A 22,435-nucleotide genomic window follows, 5' to 3' on the forward strand; every position below is an offset into this window, starting at 1 on the left:
ATTGTGTTTGTCCAAATGTGGCCACCGATTCCCTGGATGCCTGGTCCAACATTTCAACAATTGGAGGTTTTCAGGATTTGCGAATGGCTGAAAGGGGGCCCTGGCAGCTGAGGTGCGTGTTTAGAAGTTGTTTTTGTGTGGCACTTCCCGTTGGCCTGAGCAACAACCAGCTTTCTACCTCAACCAGGAAGGGCTGCTGGAGCTCAAAACTGCCCCTGACACCTGAGTGTAACTGAGATCATGAACTCTGCGTAGTGATGAAACACCCTGCAGACAAGAATTATTTTCAACTTCTATTCAGTGAGGCATGTTTCAGATTGGCCATAATCAAAACAGCTTTTAAACCCAATGACAAACACCCATTCTTAAAATTCGTATAGAAAATATACAACAATTGGGATCTCTTTTAAGACCAGGCGTCCATAGGGGAGAAGTTTGGCCTCATCTGAGTCAGATAGAAAGGAGACACTGTAATTTATGAGCTGAGCTAACAGGTGGGTGCTGAGCTGGATTTTGTTCAACTCATCTAAGGCTGGCAAGGACAACAGGCGGGTGTTCCCATAAGTCACCTTTATTACTTTAAACACATCAGCGGGAACACCAGCACAGGTGTGTTTAGCTGTGCCGGACACATTCACTCACTTCCGCACGTGTTGTCCTTCTCATTTCATGGTCCGAAGGTGTGTTCATCAGATTTATATGAGCAGGCCCATAATTTAGTTTTATTTGTGCTGTCTTGTTTATTTGTGCTATTATGCTTATTTGGCTTTTCCTTGCAAATAGATTCAACCCATGTGAATATCATCACAGAGTCTCTTTCTTCTTTTTTTTTAAAGATTTATTTGCGTGTACAAGAGCTAGGGTGCAGTCCAGAGGTGTGGGGGTTGAGAGGATTCACCAGAGACAGATTGGGGAGCAGAACAGGCAGATCCACTGACATACACTGCTGAGGGGAGCAGCGGGCGAGACAGGAGAGGTCTGCTACGCCATGTGGGTAGCTCCCTGGCCAGGATCGAACTCATGCTACAGTGGCTGAGGATAGCTGCATAGTGCTGAGACTTAACCCCTTGACCCACCAGGGAGGCCCCCAGGAATCTCCTTTCTTAATCTGATTGTAGAAGTATGAGATGCCTTTGGGATTACTTAGCATAAAAGCCTCCTCTGAACAGCTGTGTTGTATGAGGTGATGGTTGTATTTCAGCATATTCGAGGTGGGGGTCTCTTTGCTGTGTGACTGCTATACTGTTTTCTTTTCTCCCCTGACTCCCTCCTGTTTAACAGCAGCCAAGTCCAGGGAGCACTGAATGAATCCGACGACCCTGAAACGGGCTGTCTGAGTGATAACAAGCCAACTTCTCGACACTTCTACCCTGTCGCCTTGCTGCTCGTCAGCTCGCACCTGCTAGTCGTGTGGCTTATTTTAAGTCTTGCATTATTATTAGCTAAATACCAATAAGTTTTCAGCTGTACTCCTTTCTTTTCTACAAATGACAATGGACTTTAAACTATGGGGACAATGCTGTACTATTTCTACATTTTCAGATTCACAGAGTTTAAAAAAAAAAAACAAACAACAAATGTTTGAATTGTACGTGTTCTGTTTTTCCTAAGATCTAAAGAAAGAAGTACTATGCATTAAGTGAATTATTTTGCTCTTTTGTTCATGGAAACGTGTTTCCCATTATTAACTAGCTCAAGAAGAATTTTTAAATTACTGTCTTTGGGATAAGACAAAGAACAGAGTCCTGGAAGCTTGAAGCCCCGCCCCTCCTTCCCTCTTCCCATTAGACGTATTAAGGAAACGAAGACTGTTCTTGCACAGCCACTGGAGCCCGAAGGAGTCCTGGGGAGCGGGCAGTGCCGCCCCGGATGTCCACTGTGCTGTTGGCCTTGTTGCCATTGGCTGATGGAACCTTCTGTCTGGTTTCTTAACTGTTAGTTATGTCATTTCTTTGCTGCAATTAACCCTTTCTGTCAAGCAACTTTATGGAGAGAATGGCTATTTATGTTTTGTAATTAAATTCACCTGTTTGTAACTATTGTTTGGGTTGATTTGGCTCTCAGAGTACTTTTCTATTCCTTCTAACAAGGTCTTGTTGTGTCTTGACGCGCCATTTTCAGGACCTGTGACTTTTGTGCTGTTGTGCCCACGTATGTTCCTTGATCAGCTGGCACGTGGACCAGGCTACTCGGAAAGCCATTTTCCTCTTTGTTGCACAGCTAAAATAATGAAGTAAAATAGAGATGAGACTTTCCTTTAAAAATCTATAGGGCCAGACTTAATCAATTAAATGCCTTATTCCTAGAACCTGCATCCTTAGGGCTACATATAGATTTTAATGTGTTTTAAAGAGACTGGGAAATTAATTTGTGGAAAAGTTATTTACGAAAGGCAGATATATTTATGAAATGAAAGTGAAGCTGTATTGTGGAGCAAATTATATTTAAAGAGTTTATTAAATCTTAAATATCTGTTAAGAGCAAAAAGAGACTTTAATCATCTTTTGCTGAGGGCAATAATGGTATTGGGCCTGGCCTAGGATTTAATTTTGTAAGATGTATCATCATTTGTGGGGGAAAAAAATGTAGAGTTGAATCTTTGTTATTTTTACTTGGACTGTTGCTGCAACTCTGCATTGAAAACAAATAAAGCATATTTATTTATTCTGTGTTTCATGAAGTTGTACTTTTTCCCCTTTCACCAGAGAAGGATGCCGCATAGAGAATGTGCTGAAGAATATCAAATGCAGAAAGTATGCTTTCAACATGCTACAGCTGATGGCTTTCCCCAAGTACTACCGACCTCCAGAGGGGACTTATGGCAAAGCAGACACCTAACTTACCAGCGTGTAAACTAACGGGAACACAAATGCGCTCCGGTTGGATAATCACCTTTTTTTTTTTATTATTGTCATGAATTCATGGAAAGAGGTGTTTGCACAAATCTAGGTTACTTGAATCAGTTATCAGCGTTTTACTCTGAAGGAAATCCATTCAGCCATTTAAGTTGCATTGCTAGTTCGAAACCTCGATGTATGAGTTGAGAGCTCTGCTTGAGATCAACTCAGCAAATGTACATTTTGCTTATGGAAACTTTTCAGGAAAGACATTCTGAAAATAGAAGTTGCTGCACCAGGACCACACGTGGTCCCCAGTGACCTGGGGGTGCCCAGGGAGAAGACTCTGTGATATTCTTTCACAGCCTGTCTTACTCATTACCTTAGAGCCCTTTGGTGGGCTTTAAAAAATATTTTTCTAGTGACATAAAATTAGGGGGAGTGACTCGTGACCTTAAATAGAGAAGGTTTCCAGATGTATTTGTAACGACTTTTGCCAGCCAGTCGCCTTGTGACTGCACCTCCTCAGCAGGTGGACGGACAGTGCTGGGAAAGCAGTAAAAATACTTTTCAAATATCACTTCAAAACTCCGCGTTGAGTTGTATGGCTCTGTCACAGAAGTGGCAATTGAGGTTTACTAGACAAACACTGCCAGGAACCAAAGCCACCAGGACGTTAAAGATCGACAGCCTGTTGACGTTGAAAATGACAATCCTGTCAGCCCAAACTTCATATAGTCAGATTGGTGAAGTCAATATCTTTGAGTTGTTTTCTAACAGTCATCTTGGTGTAGATATAGAGTGTAAGTGTGCAGACTCTGACATAGATTAGTATTTGTGAGCAAATCTTTAAAAGTATAGGCGGCTAAAACTAATGATAAACCAAAATTATTATCTCTGTTAACCTGAATTTTATATTTGTTCTTATTCAGTGAAGTAACACCATAAAATTTTAAAAAATCCAAATTAGCAGTTGCTTTGGGGGTCATTTTGCATTAATGCCATTCTAAATGGGTAGATTAAGCCGCAAGGAAGGTAGGCCCTAGTCACTTAGCTAGATCATGTTGGAACCATGATTACAATCTCTCCTTTCCTTCCTAGCCTATGAGGCTTTTAATACTACCCTGTGGGGCTTTTAATACTAGAATTAACAGTCTAGTAGTTGAGCTATTAACGTGTGACCATTCTACTTGAGGTAGTTGCCAAAACATTACAGTCTTTTAAATGAAAATATGCTGCGTGATGTGGATCAGCTGATGCCCAAAGTTACCTTGGTTCCCTTCATACTTCATTCTCCATTTCAGTGACTAAACATAATCTTCAGGTTGTTTGATTTCACTCAAAAGGTAGGATTTGTGGTCATTGTCATGAGACAATTGGACTTGAGATAGAGGTAACTATGTGGCCACATTTGATACATTCATTATATCAAATGACCAGTACATCAGTCTGAGTTTCAAGAGACCTGATTTATCACCCTGCACACTTACGAACAATAGTTTCCACGTGTGTTTTGAAAATGAAACCTTTTGTCTCAAATATGGAAAACACATGTTAACTAGAAGTTGGTAGAGTGGAGTTTCTGTTCCTGAAAGGCATTTCAGAGATTAATACAATAGAGAAAGAAAATTCATTCCTGTTTCGTATTGATGATAGTGTTCCTTCCTTAAAGCTGTTCCTTGGAATACGACTTCACTATTTAAATTATTAATGCTTTCTAAAGCCAAAGGCAAATGTTAAACAAAAGTTTCGATATCTCCTTTGTGTGAACACAGCCCATCATGCTTGCCCCTACATATTTAAATGAGACACATCAGCAGGCCTGATTTAGGAGTCCATGTTGACCCAGAAAATGCTATTTCCAGTGGATTGTGGTGGAGGACTAGGGGTCACTCAGTGGGGGTCTGGCAATTTATACCTGCAGAGGTGTGACCCTTATCTCTGAATCATCTGTGGTGCTATAAAACCAATATGACCTCAATTTAAAAAATGGCATTTCCAAACAAGATCCTTTTTTTGGTTTTGCTTGAGAACATGTTTCCACTCTAATATCCCCAAATGTTGTAGATACCATTCTGTATTAGCTATTTACAGAGTCCTACGGAAAACACACTTAAAAACAAGGGAAAGTGGAATCTCACTTTCTTTGACCCAGTGACAAAAGATCTAGGGCCTGGAAATGGTCCACAAAATAGTGGAACAGAAACACTTGAGCAGAAATCTTTTAAATGTTAGACCCAGACTTGGAGGTACCTATTCATTTTTTTCCTCCTGTGATTGATTTGGGGTGGTTCTTCTTTTTCTGGTAGATACAGTTTTGAATTTTTTGGTCTACTCTTTGCCAAAGCAATCCTTTGATGTAGTGTGTTCAGTCCACCAATCCAGCACATCAAAGCAACTCTTTGATCCAGGTAACAGATTGTGCCAATATGACCAACATCCTAGAGAAGAGCAGCCTGCCACAGGCCTGGCTGCTGACTCAGGACTCTGGAAGCCCCTTACTTTAAAGGAGAAACACCTGATTCTCTGAACAACCAGGATGTCCTAGCACCTAGCTCCAAGGTGGAGGTTTCTTCCCTTTGGTTTTCCAACTAGATGGCATTTTGCATAAAATAAAATTACAATGGAAAAGAAAAGGCATTGTATAGAGAATGCTTTTTTATCTCAAGCCACTCAAATCCCTCCCTTGTTGATGGTTGAGCTGTGGAGAGGAGATGGGCTGTGCTGCACTTTGCTGAGTCACGAGGTCCATCATCATGTTTCCAGGAATTTGTTGTAAATGGGTTGTTCCACACAACCACCATCCAATATTAAATTATAAACTATGAATGAATATGTTTTTTAACAGTATGAATAATAATCAAAACTTACCACTTCCTGATTATTTACTACAGTTTTTCATTCACCATGGCCTGGAGGCAATTGCTGGCAGCTGCCTTAGTGCTGTGGAGGCCCGCCTGGGGCGCTGATACCCCACCTTCAGCATCTACACTTGGTAACTTGAAGTTGAGCAGGTGGGAGTATTGAGAAACCACAGAAATTAACAAATGCTGCAAACTGGGGCTCTCCTTTCTGGAAGTCTAGTTGGTAAACACTTACCAGCCCACAACTAGGTGGCACCATCCATTTTTCTCCAGAGAAGAACAAATTACTGACAGCACTAGAAAATTATGTAAGTACTGTTAAATGCAATCACTCATCTTCAAATGGCTACAATTTTATTGTGGCTTTTATCCTCTTCAAAGAATCCAATAAGGCTGTAAATAATATTTGATGTTTCTATTTTATTCATAATTTCACTTAATCATAACATGAGTCTAAAAACTTATCTCTTGGTGATGTTCTGCAAAGAGGATTCTTCACCATGGAGCTTTAGTGGAAGCAGGAACTAGGGGCTAACTTCAGGGAAATCTTAGTTTAATTGGCTATCCCTGAAAATGTGCTTCAGTGTCAATTTTTAAATGTATAATTTTAGCATTTGCTAAAGGCAGGAGAAACAGTAACATATTACCATGCCCAGACACTAATAAATATAACTCAATTGGAACCCAAACTGTTAGATTAAACAAATTGAACTCTGGCAGGAGACTAAATCACCACAGCTGTTTGAGGTATTTGAGTTCCAAGCAGGATGGTATATCATTCATTTAGTTCAATATACAGGGTGCCTTTTGTAATCTTCTAAGAAATAAATTAACTTTTATCACAGATTTAAAAAAACTGGCAAGAAAAACCATGATCAGCAGTTACGGAGCAAAGAGAGCATCTTGAAGAAAGGCAGGCCTGTTAGCTGGAGGCGTCAGAAATCAGGCACTACTGAAAGGAAAGATTTGCTGAGTTGTGGAATTGATTGACAATTTTCCTATGAATTCACATTTATTTAGCCCAGCTGCAATCTACAGAAGCTGTGCTTCTCCCCTCCCCCATATTTATGTTTCATTGCCTTATAAAAAAACATCCTAAAATTTAAAGCTTTTGTTTCTTGGGCAATTTTAAGTTTAATTTTCTAGCAAAACAGATGCTACCTATAGCAAAACTGTCTTTAAGGATAAGAACATAAAATTAATGTTTTGAAAATAGTATTGCAAGTCGATTAGGTGTCAAGTTAAGGATGGAAATTTGGGCTTTTGACTTTCTGAGTTACAGTGCATGTTAATCACTCTTTGAATTTTATTTCTAAACCAAAGAAAGTCTAAAACATTTACAATGCAAACGGAACAAATCCTATCTGGCTATTAGTAACCAGGAGGTGGGAAAAAACTGTAACATAGTATTTACAAAAAAGTGCATCATGCAGTCAGTTCTCCTAAGCCGGAAGCTTTATAGATATTGACAATTTTAAATGACAAAGTGAAAACCAGGCTCATAGTTAAGTACCCAGGGAGTGAGAATCAGGGGAGAGAACACAAGTGATGGCTTCTGATAACCCGCATCTTCTAGTAAGTAAGAAGTTGGGCCTCCACACTGGTGGGATAAATACACTCACAGCCTTCAGAGCATCCGCATTCCCCAAGGTCACCAAGGACACGGTTCAAGAGGCTGTCTTTAATGATGACTTGGTGCAGTTTCATTAATAGCAAGAGATAGTGACTCAAGTATTGGCAAGTTAGCTGAACTGCCTGAATAATTCTTATGATGTTCTTAAATATTAAAAAGTATTTCATGTCCACGAGCTTTCAGATGTTAAAAGGCAAAAACTCCTCGTGTCCATACCCACACACACCACTGCTGCCCTGCACGCCGTCCTCCTCTGTACACATCTACTCCATGAGGATATTTTATTATTTTATTTAACCTAGCATCCAATTTTCATGTTCTTTTGGTACTTATCAGAAATGTTGGCACTTGTTTTTTTTTTTTATGTTAAGTATGTATTCTAGAAGAACCAATAATTTGTATTCCTAGGAACAGAGGCATGAATAGGTTAGATCACTTTATACTGGCATTTGAACAAATATCATTTTGTTTTATTGTTCTGTGTAAACCATATTCATTGTAGACTGTGTATATTTTTCTTTAAATAAATGTGATTTTTATTTTTTATGTTTCTGTCTTTTTCTCCCTATTATGCATTTTTTTTTTCATTTTCATCAGTGTAACAATGTCTACCAGTTAATTACAATATGAGAAGGGTAGCTGGACAACATTTCCAATTGGATCGACTCAGCTGCTGCTGGGCCACCATCACAGAGCACATTGCACAGTGAGACCAGGAATGGCTGCCTACCAGACTTCCCCACTGTTAGGTTATTATTTGACCTTTTGTAATTAAAAAAACAAAAATTTGCCTAACCCATCATACTGTCAAAATCAGAAGTCAGCTTTAAAAAATAAGCTTTACAATAAAATTTATTCCGCAGATAACTTCTGAGTGTCTGTGTAGTCGCAGGCAGTTTGGCACAAGGTTTTAGCAATAAACAAAGGACATGGTTTCCCCATTCAGGGAGCTTACATAAAGAAAATCAACTCTCTACCAAATAAATGTCAATTATAATGTATGATATGAAGCAATGATCTGGGAATTTGGGCAGAGACTCCTAGTGTAGGCAGGGGGTTCTTGTTTACAGAGGGCACCCTCAGGGGTCATCTGTCTAAGGAATGTCATTGAGGCTAAACTGAAAGAAAGGAGAGTCATCCAGCTCAGGAAGGAGAGGGGCAGAGTGTGGGCACAGGGGAGAGATGTGATTAGAAAAGGAAATGGTGAGACAATTAGGAGGACAGTAGAGAGAGAGAGAGAGAGTATTGGACAAGGTTTGAGGGGGTAAAAATGAAGAGAAATAGAGATTCATGTATCTGGGAGAAGGACTTGCTGGTGGGTTGGAGGTGCGGAGAAGGAGGGTGATGGATAATTAAGATGAATTTCATTTCTGACGTGAGCACAGAAAGCTGGCGGCAGCATCCTGAGAAGTGGAAGGCAGGAGGAGTAGGTCTGAGGGGAAACCCGCTGTCACTGACTGTGAACATGGAAGATCCAGCTGCTCCATCATCCAATAGAGCAGAAAGTCGACTGTATTCATGGATTGAGTCTAGGGTTCCAAGAAGAGTCTGAGGTGGGACTAGTGAGAGCTGGCAGCGTAAGAAGATGAATGCAAACACACACAATGGCGGTAAGCGCTTGGCTGACATGACAAGAAAACTTAATGAGCTCATAGAAAAAGGCAATACTTTGACTCAAAAACTGACGAGGAGCAGCGCCGAGCTTTAGTCACACGGCTGCCCCATGTTTATATTAGCGTGCTGCCTCTGTCTCTGTTTGCTTGATCTCCCTTCACATCTGTCTCTAATTCTAGCTCTGTTCCCTCCCCCCCATCATGTTTGCATCTGGGGGAGAGAGGCGTGCTATTCTTTCTTCCATACTACTCTATTTTTCCAGAAGGTCTCTGCAAGTTCCCATCTTACACGGTATTTGCAGTTTACCTCTCACAGGATGTTTGTTTCCAGCAAACATCAATGTCCAAAAGAACTTTGTTCAGTCACTGCGTCCTGGGAGGAGACTCTGGGGGGGGCCTCCTGGGTCCCTCTTCACGCGACAGCAGGTGAATTGGGCCACTGAGGATGATGACTCCACCCCATCGCCGAGCACCGGGAGAGGCAGGGCCAAAGTGGACATCCTCGTCTTGGGAGCAAACGTAATGACAACAGCTGAGAGGAGCCCGCAGGAGACCTCGCAGTAAGAGGCTGCGTCAGAGTAAAAGCAGCCTGCTTTGACAAGAATTACTTTACTGTAAAATTGCATTTTATTTGGAGTTAGATTCTAAAGTCAGAAGTAAGATAAAAATGAAAAGCAATTTCACTGAAATAAATGTAACTAAGGAAACAACTATAATGTCACCACAAGAGGCAAGAGGTCTAATGGTTTCTGAATTTGCCATTAACCTTGAGTGAATCGGTTCATTGTTATTTTTCACTCTCCTACACGTAAACAGAAGATAGCAAAACTCTCTCGATGCCCATCCCGATCCCTTGCTAGCCTTTTGAGCAAGCTGTGAGCCCGCCCGAACAGAGGAATCCTCTGAATCAGGCATCGCTTCTGGAATGTGACTGACTTCAGGGGTCCCTAGCTTCTCCTAGAGAGACATATGGACTAGAATTGGTTTTCTCTCTAAAGAGAAGTAAAATAAAGGGCTAACCATCCTTTCACCTTTGCTTAATGCTTTGCAGCAATTCTCTAGAATAGTGTTTGTGGTCTCTCAGGACACAGTACAGAATTTGCCATTCACTTTCTTCATCACTGTCTTGTTCTTTTATCTGATACCTGCCTACTACACATTCACTCTGAACACTGAATAGGAAGGGGTGTGCCCCAGCTCAGTCCCTACAGCAAAAGCAGGCACAATTACAAAGAAACTGCTGGTTGGCGACACTCACGAAGAGATGCCAAAATTTTAAACATTTTAGCAAATCAAATTCAGCAAGTAGATTATAGTACAGGAACAACAGGATATAGCATTCCAAAATCAATCAAGGTTAATGGCAAGGTTAATTCATCATATTAAACTAGAAAAGGAAAACTATATAATCATCTTTACAGCGAGACAAAGTTCATTTCTGAAAAATACCTGTGGAAACCAGATGCTCTTCAACTGATGAACTCCCTACTCAAAAATCTACAGTGAACACTTCATCATGAAAGACTGAAATCTTGTGCCCTGAGATCAGAAACAAGAAAAGGGTGTTAGTTCTAGCCATTCTCAACTTCTACTGAAGTTTCTAGTCAAATCAAGAAGGCAATAAGGGCCTCCCCGGTGGCGCAGCGGTTGAGCGCTGGGTTGAGAAGCTGCCCGCGGCCTCTGCGGCGCCGGTTCGAACCCCGGCTGCTCCCCGGCCACCGGAGGAGGGTCCCACATGGCGCGCAGACCTCTCCTGCCGCCCGCTGCTCCCCTCAGCAGTGTCCTTCGGTCCTTCTGCCTGCTCTGCTCCCCGCTCTGGCTCTGGTGGATTCTCTCACCCTCCCGCGCTTCTGACTGTACCCAGTGCTTGTGTAAACAAAACGAACAAATAAATAAATAAAATAAAACATGCCTCTATTTAGAAGAAGAAGAAAAAAAGAAGGCAATAAATATAAATAAATAAATGGCACCCAAAATCACCAGGGAAGTGTAAAATATTTGTAGACTAGGATGAGTGACACAGACAATCCAGTGGAATCTCAAATACTTCTTACCGAATGGTGAACTGTTCATATCTGACGTGGAAAGAATATCCTCCGTCTCCATTTTAGAACTGTCCTGGAGGTCCTGGTCAACACAATAACAATACATGTATATATAATCTCTCTAGAGATCCAATTCATAAATATAGTTCACATATATTAATATATATACTGCAAAAGATGAAATGAAAACCATTATAAACAGGTAGCCTGATTTTTAATATGGATTTTTTTCAAATTACAGATAAAGATAGAATTAAATAATTTAGCTAGTCACTAAATATGACAAATGCAGAAAGAGCAATTCTATTTCCGTTTACTAGTAGAAATGCAATTTTCTAAATACATAATTTTCAATTGCATAAAAACATCAAGTAGAATTAATTTTACAAAAAAATGCACAAGACCTCAATGCAGAATATTATAAAGGATTAGTGATAGATGCCAATCCCACCCCACCCCAAAACAAAATAAACCCTAGCAGGTAAGGTGTTGAAATTTTACAAGTTGATTCTAAAATTTATATACAAAAGTTAAAAAGTATCAGAAAATCAAGGCCCACTTGAATAAGGCAAAGCTGTAACACGGTAAACAGAGACATAAAGGTGAAAGGACAAAGAGGAGCAAAGAGGGAATGCTTCCTCAGCAAGAGAAAATGGGATGCTTCTCAGCAGGGCAGATGCTCCATAATGGCGCGCAGTGTTGTGGGGTGTGCCGGGCAATGGGGGGGACAGGAGTACCCCCGTGAATAGTTTGCTCCAGGGTGGGGCAGAGAACACCCCAGATGAATCTGAACCATCCTGACGTGTCAGAAACCAAATATGAAAGAAATGAGACAAAAATAATAACAAGAACAAATATCAAAACAACACAAGGGAGCAGGCCCAGCAGAAGGGCCACCTGCAAGCGCCGCCACCGGCCACCTCTGGAACAACCAGAGCCGCAGCCAGGTTAGCAGGAGAGCCTGACAGCAGTGTCCGAGGTTAAAACAAATGATTGCAGGATCATATGGAAGCTCTGTCTTTAGTAGGTTGAGGAATCTCCAGCTCTCCATAGTGGTTGAACCAGTTTGCACTCCCACCAGCAGTGCAGGAGAGTTTCTTTTTCTCCACAACCTCGCCAACATGTGTTGTTGCTAGGTTTTTTATATGTTCCATTCTCACTGGTGTGAGGTGGTATCTCATTGTGTTATAGGACAGCCCCGATATTGAACAGGTTGCCTGGCTGTGGGTCCTCACCCGCGCACTTACAAGGGACTTATGCATACTCCACTGCAGGCACACACAAAAGGTTAATAAATGGTTTATTTACAAGGGAAAAGGAAATATGGAAAATGTACAACTCAGGGAGAAAATAGGGAAATAAAGTCTTTAATGCGTCCTACCCGATCCGCCGACCTGGAAACCCAAAGGCACTCTCAGAGCTGGCCTGACGCTACGAGCTGGCGGAGAGCCAAAATGGGGGACCCCCCCCAAAGCCCACGTGTCTTGCTTAATACCAACCTGGCTGCTGAACCCCACCCTCAGGTCCCAGCCAGCTTCCCTTTGGTGGTGATGGGATTTGGAGTTCCCAGTGTCTTTGGCTTGGCCTGGGGTGGGGGTGGAGTCCACAAAGCCTGTATGGAATTAGCTTTAGGACATCCTTTTCCCCCCTAACAATTGTAGTTTTAATTTGCATTCCACTCCTAGGTATTTACCCAAAGGACACAGAAACATCAATTCCAAAGGGCACCTGCACCCCTATGTTTATGGCAGCACTGTTTACAATAGCTAAGCTTTGGAAACAACCCAAATGCCCCAAAACAGATGACTGGATCAAGAAGATGTGGTCCATATACACCGTGGAATATTACTCAGCAATCAAAAAAGATGAACTCATGCCATTCGCAGCAGCATGGATGGCGCTGGAAGGGATCATGCTCAGTGAAATAAGAGAAAGAAAAAGAAAAATACCGGATGGTCTCACTCATAGCAGGAATCTAGAAAACCTAAATAAGGGACCAGGAAAAAGAATAACTATAGGAAAGAAAAAATCAAAATCAACGAACAACTATGAACCAGAGACACATGGGGGGAGGGGGGAAGGAGAGATGGAGGGTCAAAATAAGGGTGTTGCAATTGTATGGGGAATATAAAAATAAAATTAAAAAAAGAAAGGAAAGAAAATATGGGCATCACAAAAAAAATACAAACCAAATGATTGCAGAGTGCAGTAAACAACAGAGAAGAGACCACTTGCCTTTAGAGAGAATTACAGCTCATGAATGTGGAAGGAAGGGCCGCAGAATGGCATCTTTATTAATGACTCGAAGGTGACGAGGAATAAAATATATGGATTCAGAAACCCTCTGTTATAACACTCTCAGATGGTCAGATGGTCTCGCTGGTGTCTCTGAAATCCTTAAGCTCTGCCGAACAATGAAAACCTGTGAGGCTAATCCAAGCCGAGGGACAATCACAAAATACCTGGGCATTACTCTGCAATATTATCAAGTCATGGGAGAGAAGCAGCGAGCACTGTCTCAGCTGGGGGAACTCGAGAACAGACGCTAAATGCAATGTGGGATCCCAGACTCGGCCCTGGGTGGAGAGGCCGCAGTAGCAGAAACCCGGGAAATCTAAAGTCCGTAGTTTAGTCAATAGTATTATCCCAGTGATTATGCAAGAAGTTAGCATCAGCAGAAGCTCTGTATGAGAATTTTATTTGAATGATCTCTTTTTAGTGAATATCTTTTCTAAATCTATGGCTTTAGGGTATGACTAGAGCTAGAGAAAAAATATAAATGCTTGAGAGAAAACTAACAGTTTAAATATTATTTTAAAATTCTTAATGTATAAATATGGTTTATGAGGGTTTGTGAGAGGGAAAATGGTATTTTGAGGCATTTCTTGATATTATTACTTCTTAGAATATTCTTCTGAAGAAGAAAACTGCAAGGATAGGAAATGATTTTGTTGCATAAAGGAGGGATGATAGTAGAAATCAGTTTCAACTCTGTCTTTAACATAAACACAAACGTTTGGTTTTTTTGCCTTTACATTGTTTCGACACCATTTTGTATGATTTTTTTCCCTCCATTTCAAGAATATAGGCTTTCAACTGAGTGAATCATAAAAAGTTTTTCTGAATGAACTAATTCAAATTCCAGATGTTGCATATTTAATAGTTTAAAATCTTTAGATCAGCTTAGACCAAACGCTAAAAAAGGTTTTGGACAAAGAGGGAAGGCATTTAGACCAATCTAAGCAAGTGAACGCGTTTTCCAACTCTTAAAACTTTGGAACAAAAAACCATCAAGAGACTACCCAATCCACTCTTTTATTAAGCCGCATAATGAATTTTCAAGAAGAGAAAAAAGCAAGCTGCCCGCAATATTCAACTGAATTTGCTGACTCCGTTCAAATGCACGAGGCTAACATTTGAAGGTGATGGACTAATCATCAGGGAAGAGAAGAGACACCTGCTGATCCACCATGGCGATTCCACCTGCATCCAGTTGGGGGCAGGGAGAGGAGCAAAGAGCCTCACATTAGACCATTTTAACTACCTGCAAGAGTCACCGTGGATTTTGAAGCAAATTTCAATACTTATAGACATTCAATAACTGCTTAATGAGTTGAATTGCCCTTTAAGCAGAGAAGACTGTGCTATGCTATGGTGTGGAATAAAATCTATTTCTTCTTTAACAGGATAACATTAAAACATGAAATAGTATTAGGAAAAAAGGCAATAAATAAACTGCTGTATCTTTTTCTGCTGAGTGCTGCTTATTGACCTGAACTCTATGTAAGGTGATTTTCAGTGTAGGGGTTTATAGGATATTTTCCCTAGCTCATGCTTTTTTTTTTTCCTCCTATTTGTTAGTGTTGTTTGTTTTGTCTTGGTCAGGCAGTCATGCTTAAAATTACTCAGGTTTGTTTTTTTTTTTTTTAATCTGAGGACATAATTTCCCCTTGAAGTCCCTTTAGCTGTAACTACCCTTTGTCCTGAACGTAATTTGCAAATAAACATATTAGAGAAATCCTGGAAATACAAGCAGTAAACATGAGAAACAGGTGAATCCTCCTATGACTTACTGGTGTTCCTGTGTCATAAAAAGGCACTTCCCCTTTTGCTTAGTTTTCCCATTTTTTTTTTAGATTTTTAAAAAATTTATTTTATTTTGGCATGGAAGAGCCGGGGGTGTAGGCCAGAGGTGCAGGGGATGAGAGAATTCACAAGAAACAGAGCAGAGAGCAGAAGAGGTAGATTGACTGAAACACACTGCTGAAGGGAGCAGCGGGCGAGATAAGAGAGATCTGCTGTGCCATGTGGGTCAGTTCCCTGGTAGGGAATTGAACTCATCCCATAGTGATGATCGTGCTGAGACTTAACCTCTCCACCACCTGGCAGCCCCAGTTTTTCCATTTTTAAATTGAGTCAATACGGCCTATTGCAAGCACACAGGAAAAAATAATTGACTTATTTGTAAGAACAGTACTTTTAAAGATCTGGAGTCCCTGTATCGCAGATGATATCCATGGATTTGATTAATTGCATTGTGAATTCTTTACATATTTTTCATAGAGGAGATCTATATCAATTTGAGTTAGGAAAATTGGTTTCTGATTTTTCAGGTTCCTAATAAAAGGCTTTAAATGTATCCTCTTAGTCCAGCGCTACAAAACAACTGGAAATGTCTTCTCTCTTAAATGAATAAAATCCCATCCTATATTGGACTTCTGTTAACTAGGAGTTGTATTTCCACCTTTGCTCTCATTTTTCTCTTTCCTCTTAACCTCCCTTTATGTTGTATTGTTAGTGTGAGGACTGAGGGGTATCCCAGGACCCCCAAACTTGCATGCTCCCAAGGGGTTCTGCCAGCCCTACACACAAGGACAAAGCATACTTAGTGTGAAAGATCTTTAATAGGATTAGTGTGCGAGAGAGAGAGAGAGAGAGAGAGAGAGAGAGAGAGAGAGAGAGAGAGAGAGAGAGAGAGAGAGAGAGAGAGAGAGAAGGGAAGAAAGGATAACAGTTTCCCAATAAAACACCCCAAATTTCCCATCCCCTTGTGGATAAATGCCCAACCAAACAGGATTTTTGGAAGCAGGGCCTCAGGCCTAAAGCCTTCCCACAAGTCTAAGGCACCTTCCCCAAGGAACCACAGGAAGGGGGTGGAAGAGGCAGGAGCGTGGGTATGGGGGGGAAGGAGCAAAATCAAAGCCCAACTCAAGACAATGGCTGCCCCTGTCAGCCTTCCCACGTGTTTCTTCCGAGTTTCCAGATGTCTCGCCTCACGTGTCTCCTCCATGTCCCCCAAGTCCCTGTGCAAGTCCAAAGCAGAGAAGTAGGCACATCCTTCTCCACCTGTCACCTTCCTCTGGGCCCACCTGCCCCGCCTGCATTCCGCCTATAGCTTCACCTGGCAGCTCAGCTCCACACTGCGGGCAACATAGTTCCTCCCCCTTCTGTGGAGATACCTCTCTGCTAATCAGAACCATCAGGTGAGTGAAAGACCCTGTCAGAGGGATAAACTCAAAACAATGTGGAAAAAAATCAGCTTTTTATTTGCTTGGGCAAAGTGAGTGTGCTGGTCCCTCCTGTTATAGGAAAGTCACCGTTTTTATTGTGCAAAGCAGAATATCAAAACACCGAGTGCAAATCACGTCACCCAAGGGTGCGGAAGTTGAATTCTGGAAAACTCCAGGGGACTTTAGGAGGACAGACGTTTCACACCAAATCACCCCGTAAAGCTTTGGAGGGAAATGTGGTGCGGTCACTAGCAACTCTTGCTTACAGTGTGTTCGTGACAAAGGGATTAACAGGAAGAGCAAAACAAACAGATTTAATCAGGAGGAGATAAGGGGACAGGTGCTTCCTTTATCAGAAGAACAGCCAGGGGTCTGGGGCAGGCCCCGATTTACCGTGTGCCTGAAAGTCTGTTCATGTGCCTGTTTGTGCTCGGTTTTAAATTTTGGGTAGAAGCTGATTTTCAAAATGAAAACAGTCTATTTATATTTATTTATTCATGAGAATTCTAAAGGGACAGCAGCAAGAGGCGCTCACACAGTTACCGCAGCGCGTGTGTCTGTATGTTTTCACATCCCCAACAACACGATTCTATTTGCATTAAACTTATTAAGTCAAATCAGTTTTGCAGAGATGCGGGCTAGGACTTTGGTATTAATTCCTTTTGATCTTCCACCTGGCAAATTTCATTTCCCACTGTGCCTCCCGCCATTTATTTTTTAACACTGTATTTGTTTGGACATTATTAACAATGAAAATAGCCTCCTCCCACCCTAAGGTGCAGAAGAGCAGTTCGCACATTTCAGTGAGAAAACAATCAGATAAATTCACATACTCAGTTCTTTCGTCCCACGGTCAAATAAAGTTGGCAACACATTCCAGGCCTGAAGTCTGAGGACACCCGGGCATTAGGAAGGCCCTGCAATTGGGAGCTGCTGAAGGAGAACCCGCACCACATGTCTTACTCCCCAAAAAGAAAAGTGGGGGAGCCAGCTGGGAGCTGCTGGGCTGGCGTCTGGGACATGCTGGCTGGGGAAGGTGCTCTGCGGTGCTGACCTCGCAGATTTTCAGAACAACATGTAAGATGAGGAAATAAGGTCCATAGGGTCCATGTAAAGGAAACAGGAGGATTCCACGGCAGAAAAAAGCACCCCACCTGGTCGCTAGTGTTCCCTTTCGTGGTAAGAAGATGCCACAGGTGAGGGCGAGGCACTGTCCCGAGGTGATGACAGCGGGGACACCCACACAGTATAGACAGGGGAGCTGAACTGAGTCAACTCTCCCATCTACAGCGATTAGATTCCGACTGAACAGGATTCGTGAGCTGCCCCTGCCGCAGGAACAGGAGAGAGGATCCTCCTCTCCCCCACACCATTACAATAAAGTCAGGCATAGACTGAATTCTGCCAAGCCTGTGGATTCTAGTAGCCAGCAGGTTTGACACGTGCTCATAAGCCCCCTGTCCTGTTGAAAGCACCCTCAGGGATTCTGGGAAAAAAAAAAACATCTTGATATGAAAAGTCTCTCTCAAGGCAAAGTGACACCACTCTAGGCAACCATTGTGGTAACGTCACCCCGGAGCCGAACTCCTGCTAAACACAGCCTCTCACCTGTGTGGTTAAAGAAACTAAACTAAGAAAGAGACAAAACTAAACCCAAACCAATCCTTGAAATCTTTTTTAAAAAGGTTTATTTATTTATACATACAAGAACTGGGGTACAGGTCAGAGGTGCGGGGCGGGGGGTGAGAGAATTCACCTGTAGCGGCAGGAACAGACAGAGCAGGATCTCTACGAGCCCATGCAGACAGGTGAAGGAGGAGTCCTCGAGCCCTTGGTGGCTTTTGCAGGCTTCTGTTGGGATTTACCAGGTACACGGCTGGCAAGGGGTGCCGGGGGCCGGGAGGCTGGTAGGCCTCCCAGCCCCCAGCAAGTCTTCGCTCTTTCTGGGCAATCTGGTGGTCTCTGCTTCTCTCTCTCTTGTTCTCCTTGCTTCTTTTCTTCTCGTGGGTCTGCTGGCATCCCCGTGACGCCGCCCTTATAAGCCCAGTCTCTCAGCACAGATGTATCCACTTATGCATGCCCACACCCTACTCCAGGTGCCCACCACCAGGCATGCATTCAGGACCACAAGCATCCATCACCAATCCTAATGGTGGGAGGGCAGAAAAGCCTGAAAATCACTTACCCTACATCACCAGAGACAGAGGGGGGAACAGAACAGGAAGACTGACTGAAACACACTGCTGAGGGGAGCAGCGGGCGAGCCAGGAGAGGTCTGCTGCGCCACTTGGGTAGCTCCCTGGCTGGGGATCAAACTCATGCTGCAGTGGCTGTGTATTGCTTCATAGTGCTGACACAACCCCTGTGCCACCAAGGAGACCCCCAAAACCTTGAAATCTGACTGCAGAACTGAAGTTACCAGAGGCGGAGGTTGGAGGGGTGCACAGTGGACTGGGGTGGAACATGCTTTGGCGGAGCTATGATTTGGTGACATACATCTGAAAGGGTGTGAGCCTGTACCCCTCAATTACAGACAGTACTGTAAACCAATATTACCACAATAAAATAGAACACAATGAATTTTAAAATGCATTAAAAAAAAAAAAGGAATGAGGATTCGTGAGGTCAGTTGTATGGCGTTGGATGAGAGGCTCGGTCTATGTTCCTGCAAGCCAGTCACACACATTTGTCCGCAGGGTTCAGTGAGCCCACAGACCGTCAACACTGTTCATTTCACCCAAGAAAGCTAGTCGCTCAGATCTGTTACATGCTTTTAGAAAGTTGTGATACTGAATAGTCATAATTATAGCTGAACCTTGCAGCAGCCACAAGTGGAATTTGTCCTTTTGATTAAATGCGAGCTAAACTTTCCTGGAGAGAGCGCTAATTAGGGAATCTAATCACACTTTGAGAATAAACTTATATGAACCTTACTACCACGGAAAATACTTTAATTTATAAGTGAATGCCAAAGATTTGGAAGAGATTTGTTGTTTATAAGTCCATTCAACCTATTCATTAGCTCTTCCTACTGGTCTTTGGCCTAGTCTAAGGTACTACTTTACAGAACTGTAGGATCTTAAAACTCAAAGTAAACAATCTTGAGACTTTAAGAATTTAAACCGAGTAAGAATCTAGCCCATCTATTTATTCATGTGTCTCCTCTATTCATAGTTCTTTGAAGAAGCAAGACTGTGGCGTTGATAAAAGAATGTAAACTTTGAAATCAGACTTGAACCCAAAGCCTAAATTTCCTCATCCTCACTGTGTGTATGTGGACAACTTGCCAGAGCAAAACATCAGTTTCCTCATCTGTTAAATGGAAAAGGCCAGTGCTTATGTTGTGGGGTCCTCATGAGAGCTAGACGGAGTAACAGCATGTCCTTGGCATGTAAGGAATAGTTATTAAGCAGGACTTATCATATTTGTTATCAGGAGGATTTTAAAAACAAAAATAAAGTAACTTGCCAGTACTTTCAGTTTCCGTACGTGGCAGAGCAGGAACTACAAGCTCAGGGGCCTGACGGTCTGGCTCTGAGTGTGGGGCATCTGCCTTGGGTTTCTAAAGGCAAGTAGGGCAAAAAAGCTACTCAGACTCTGACTACAGAATATCCATGTTCTTAGCGGTTTTTGCCTGCCCTCATTGCCTTGTCAGAAAAATGGATTTTTCTGTTCATTAACACTTCTCCTATAGGAATTGCATTTCAATTATAGCTACAATAAAAAAGAGACATTACAGTTCATGTAGGAAATAAGGGTTTTGCGGCTGTGGTGGCTTGTGGCTTTATTTACTCTATTTTGTTCCATTTTCTTCCGGACATAGAAAATGAAATGTAGCCCTTTTATCCAAGTTTTTAGGTGCTATTCCTTCTCTTAATAAACAAGTCAATAACGTTCTCCTCCACCCCGTGGGCATAGCACCTTTTTGCAAGTCCTTTCTCGAGGACAGATCTTCAATACACTTGGAGTGAAAGACAACAAAACTGTTAGGCTATTGATTTACCCAAAGGGTTTAAAGGGTTTGTCTGACAACTTGCATCTCTTGAGTGAACTCAGGACCTAATCTGTTAAAACAAGTTTTGTGTCTTCACACAGGCACCCCTGCTACTGATTTAGCCTGATGAGGAATGTGTTCACCTGGGGCCTTTGTCTAAGTGCACTGGGAAACCCAAGCAGCCTCAGTACAAAACCCTCATGAAGGTCACTGGGGAAGTGAACGCAATAATTCCTAGTATCTGCATTGCAACTGACTGGTTACAAAAACATCTCTCACGTAAAGAGGGTATATAGTTGCCCTGTTATAGATCAGTTGCAAAGATTTTGAACACAACACTTATTTTAATAAAAGAAGTAAAAATGAAGTGATTATATCATTGACAGCAGAATGGACATGTAATTTCAATGTGAAGATTGGCTGATACTAATGAGAAATAAATCATGAGGCTTTTCTTTATCCTTCCTTGGAAGGTACATAAAGTTCGCCACTTTATGAAATCGCCCATGGTGGCCAGGCATTTTTAAAAATTACTCCCAGTGCAAAAATGAGACTCTTAAAGACAAGTGTATAAATGGGATGGGATTCAGAATTTACTAAGAAACCCATGCATTCCCAGGGAAGACTAAAAACAATTGTCTAGTCCAGGCTCAAGTCTGCCACTTTGTTTTCTTTGCAGCATCATTTGTAAATAATCCTTCAGCCTCTGCTCTAACCTCTGCAGTGATGGGGAGGATATAGCTCAGGTGCAAACCCTGCCTCTCTGGGGAGCAGCAAGACAGCCTGCTGGCATGGTCCCCGAGAAATAAGGGAGATGAGAGACTTCCATGTCCTCCCAGAGATTTACACTAAGAGTTTCCCAAACTCTCTCATTAACTAGCCGCTTCCTCCAACCCCTAGACACTAGACCTCCCTTTTGGAAATAAACATAACACCCAATGCTGGACAGTGCATTGAATCACATCAGAAAACTTACTCTGGGACTGACCAGCCATTGGCCCTGTTAAGATTAAATACCAGGCTAAGGAGTGGATGAACTGCTTGTTTCATTATGTTGCTTTTCCCCTTTGCAAGCGAGATATTCAGAAAGAGGTAAGTTACCTTGACAGGTTTTTAATGTTTTCTATCAACTGTTCACTAATTGCTTTGGATGATCACTCTCATGGAGCTCAGTAATGTCATTCAGGATTTCCACATGACAACTACGTGCTCCAATCATTTCTCCTACATGATCAGTTGAGCCCAGCTGTATCGCCCCCTTCTGGTGGGCTGTGCTCTGCTGCACGCAGCCTATCCCCACACCTACTTTAGAAGCAGTGCAGTAGGCCTGTGCACATGTTGCCACTGGCCTGTGCTGACTCCTGATGTCTTTGACTCCTGACATATTATACTCAGATCAAGACATCACGGTGTTTTCAGTGACTTCACCTGTTTTGCAGCACAGGTTCGTCCGTGCACGTAGGACAGCAGATGCCCATTCCAATTCCTTGGTGGCTTTTATTCGGTAGCACTAGGGAGCATGCCTGGAAAACATCACCTTGACCTTCAGCACTGTATAGGGGCTTGCCAGTTAGTGTGCAAGATCATTTACTTACTAAACCATGTGCCTGTGACTTGTCTTCAGTGATAGCCAGCTTCAGAGTCACTGCTGCCTCCACCAGGTGATCTCTTTGGCCTTATGGACTGTACATCTGTGTCCAGACACTGCCAATTCTTGCTTTTGCTTTTTAGTCCAACAACACCTATTTTAAAAGATAAGTTACCTACCTGATATCTTTTCTTTCAACAGATATATCTTGTATCATAATGAACCTTTAAGACTTCAGGGCTTTTGTTAATATAAAATAATAAAGTCCATTTTGTTATCTCTGAAATTAATTTGATTAGTCAACTAATCAAGTAAAATTATGTTAAGTAGTTATGCAATACACAGCTTATT

At 42.1% G+C, this 22,435-nt stretch overlaps 1 protein-coding gene across 8 annotated transcripts in view; it reads left to right on the top strand.

The window, feature by feature from the left end:
• Positions 1 to 7,860, top strand: part of INPP4B (inositol polyphosphate-4-phosphatase type II B) — a 543,252-nt gene extending 535,392 nt beyond the window's left edge. For 7 of the 8 annotated variants that reach the window (XM_054690015.1, XM_054690016.1, XM_054690014.1 and 4 more), the window contains one exon: positions 2,706 to 7,860. In XM_054690015.1, coding sequence (XP_054545990.1) covers positions 2,706 to 2,838 — 133 coding nt within the window. In that variant the 3' untranslated portion in view covers positions 2,839 to 7,860. The remainder of the gene's footprint in view (positions 1 to 2,705) is intronic. The other variant, XM_054690018.1, reaches the window with a different exon arrangement.
• The last annotated feature ends 14,575 nt before the right edge of the window (positions 7,861 to 22,435 follow it).

The sequence above is a fragment of the Talpa occidentalis genome, unplaced genomic scaffold (assembly GCF_014898055.3).
Source record: "Talpa occidentalis isolate TD23 unplaced genomic scaffold, MPIMG_talOcc4v2.1 talOcc4.8, whole genome shotgun sequence".
In the NCBI taxonomy this organism is placed as follows: Eukaryota; Metazoa; Chordata; class Mammalia; order Eulipotyphla; family Talpidae; genus Talpa; species Talpa occidentalis.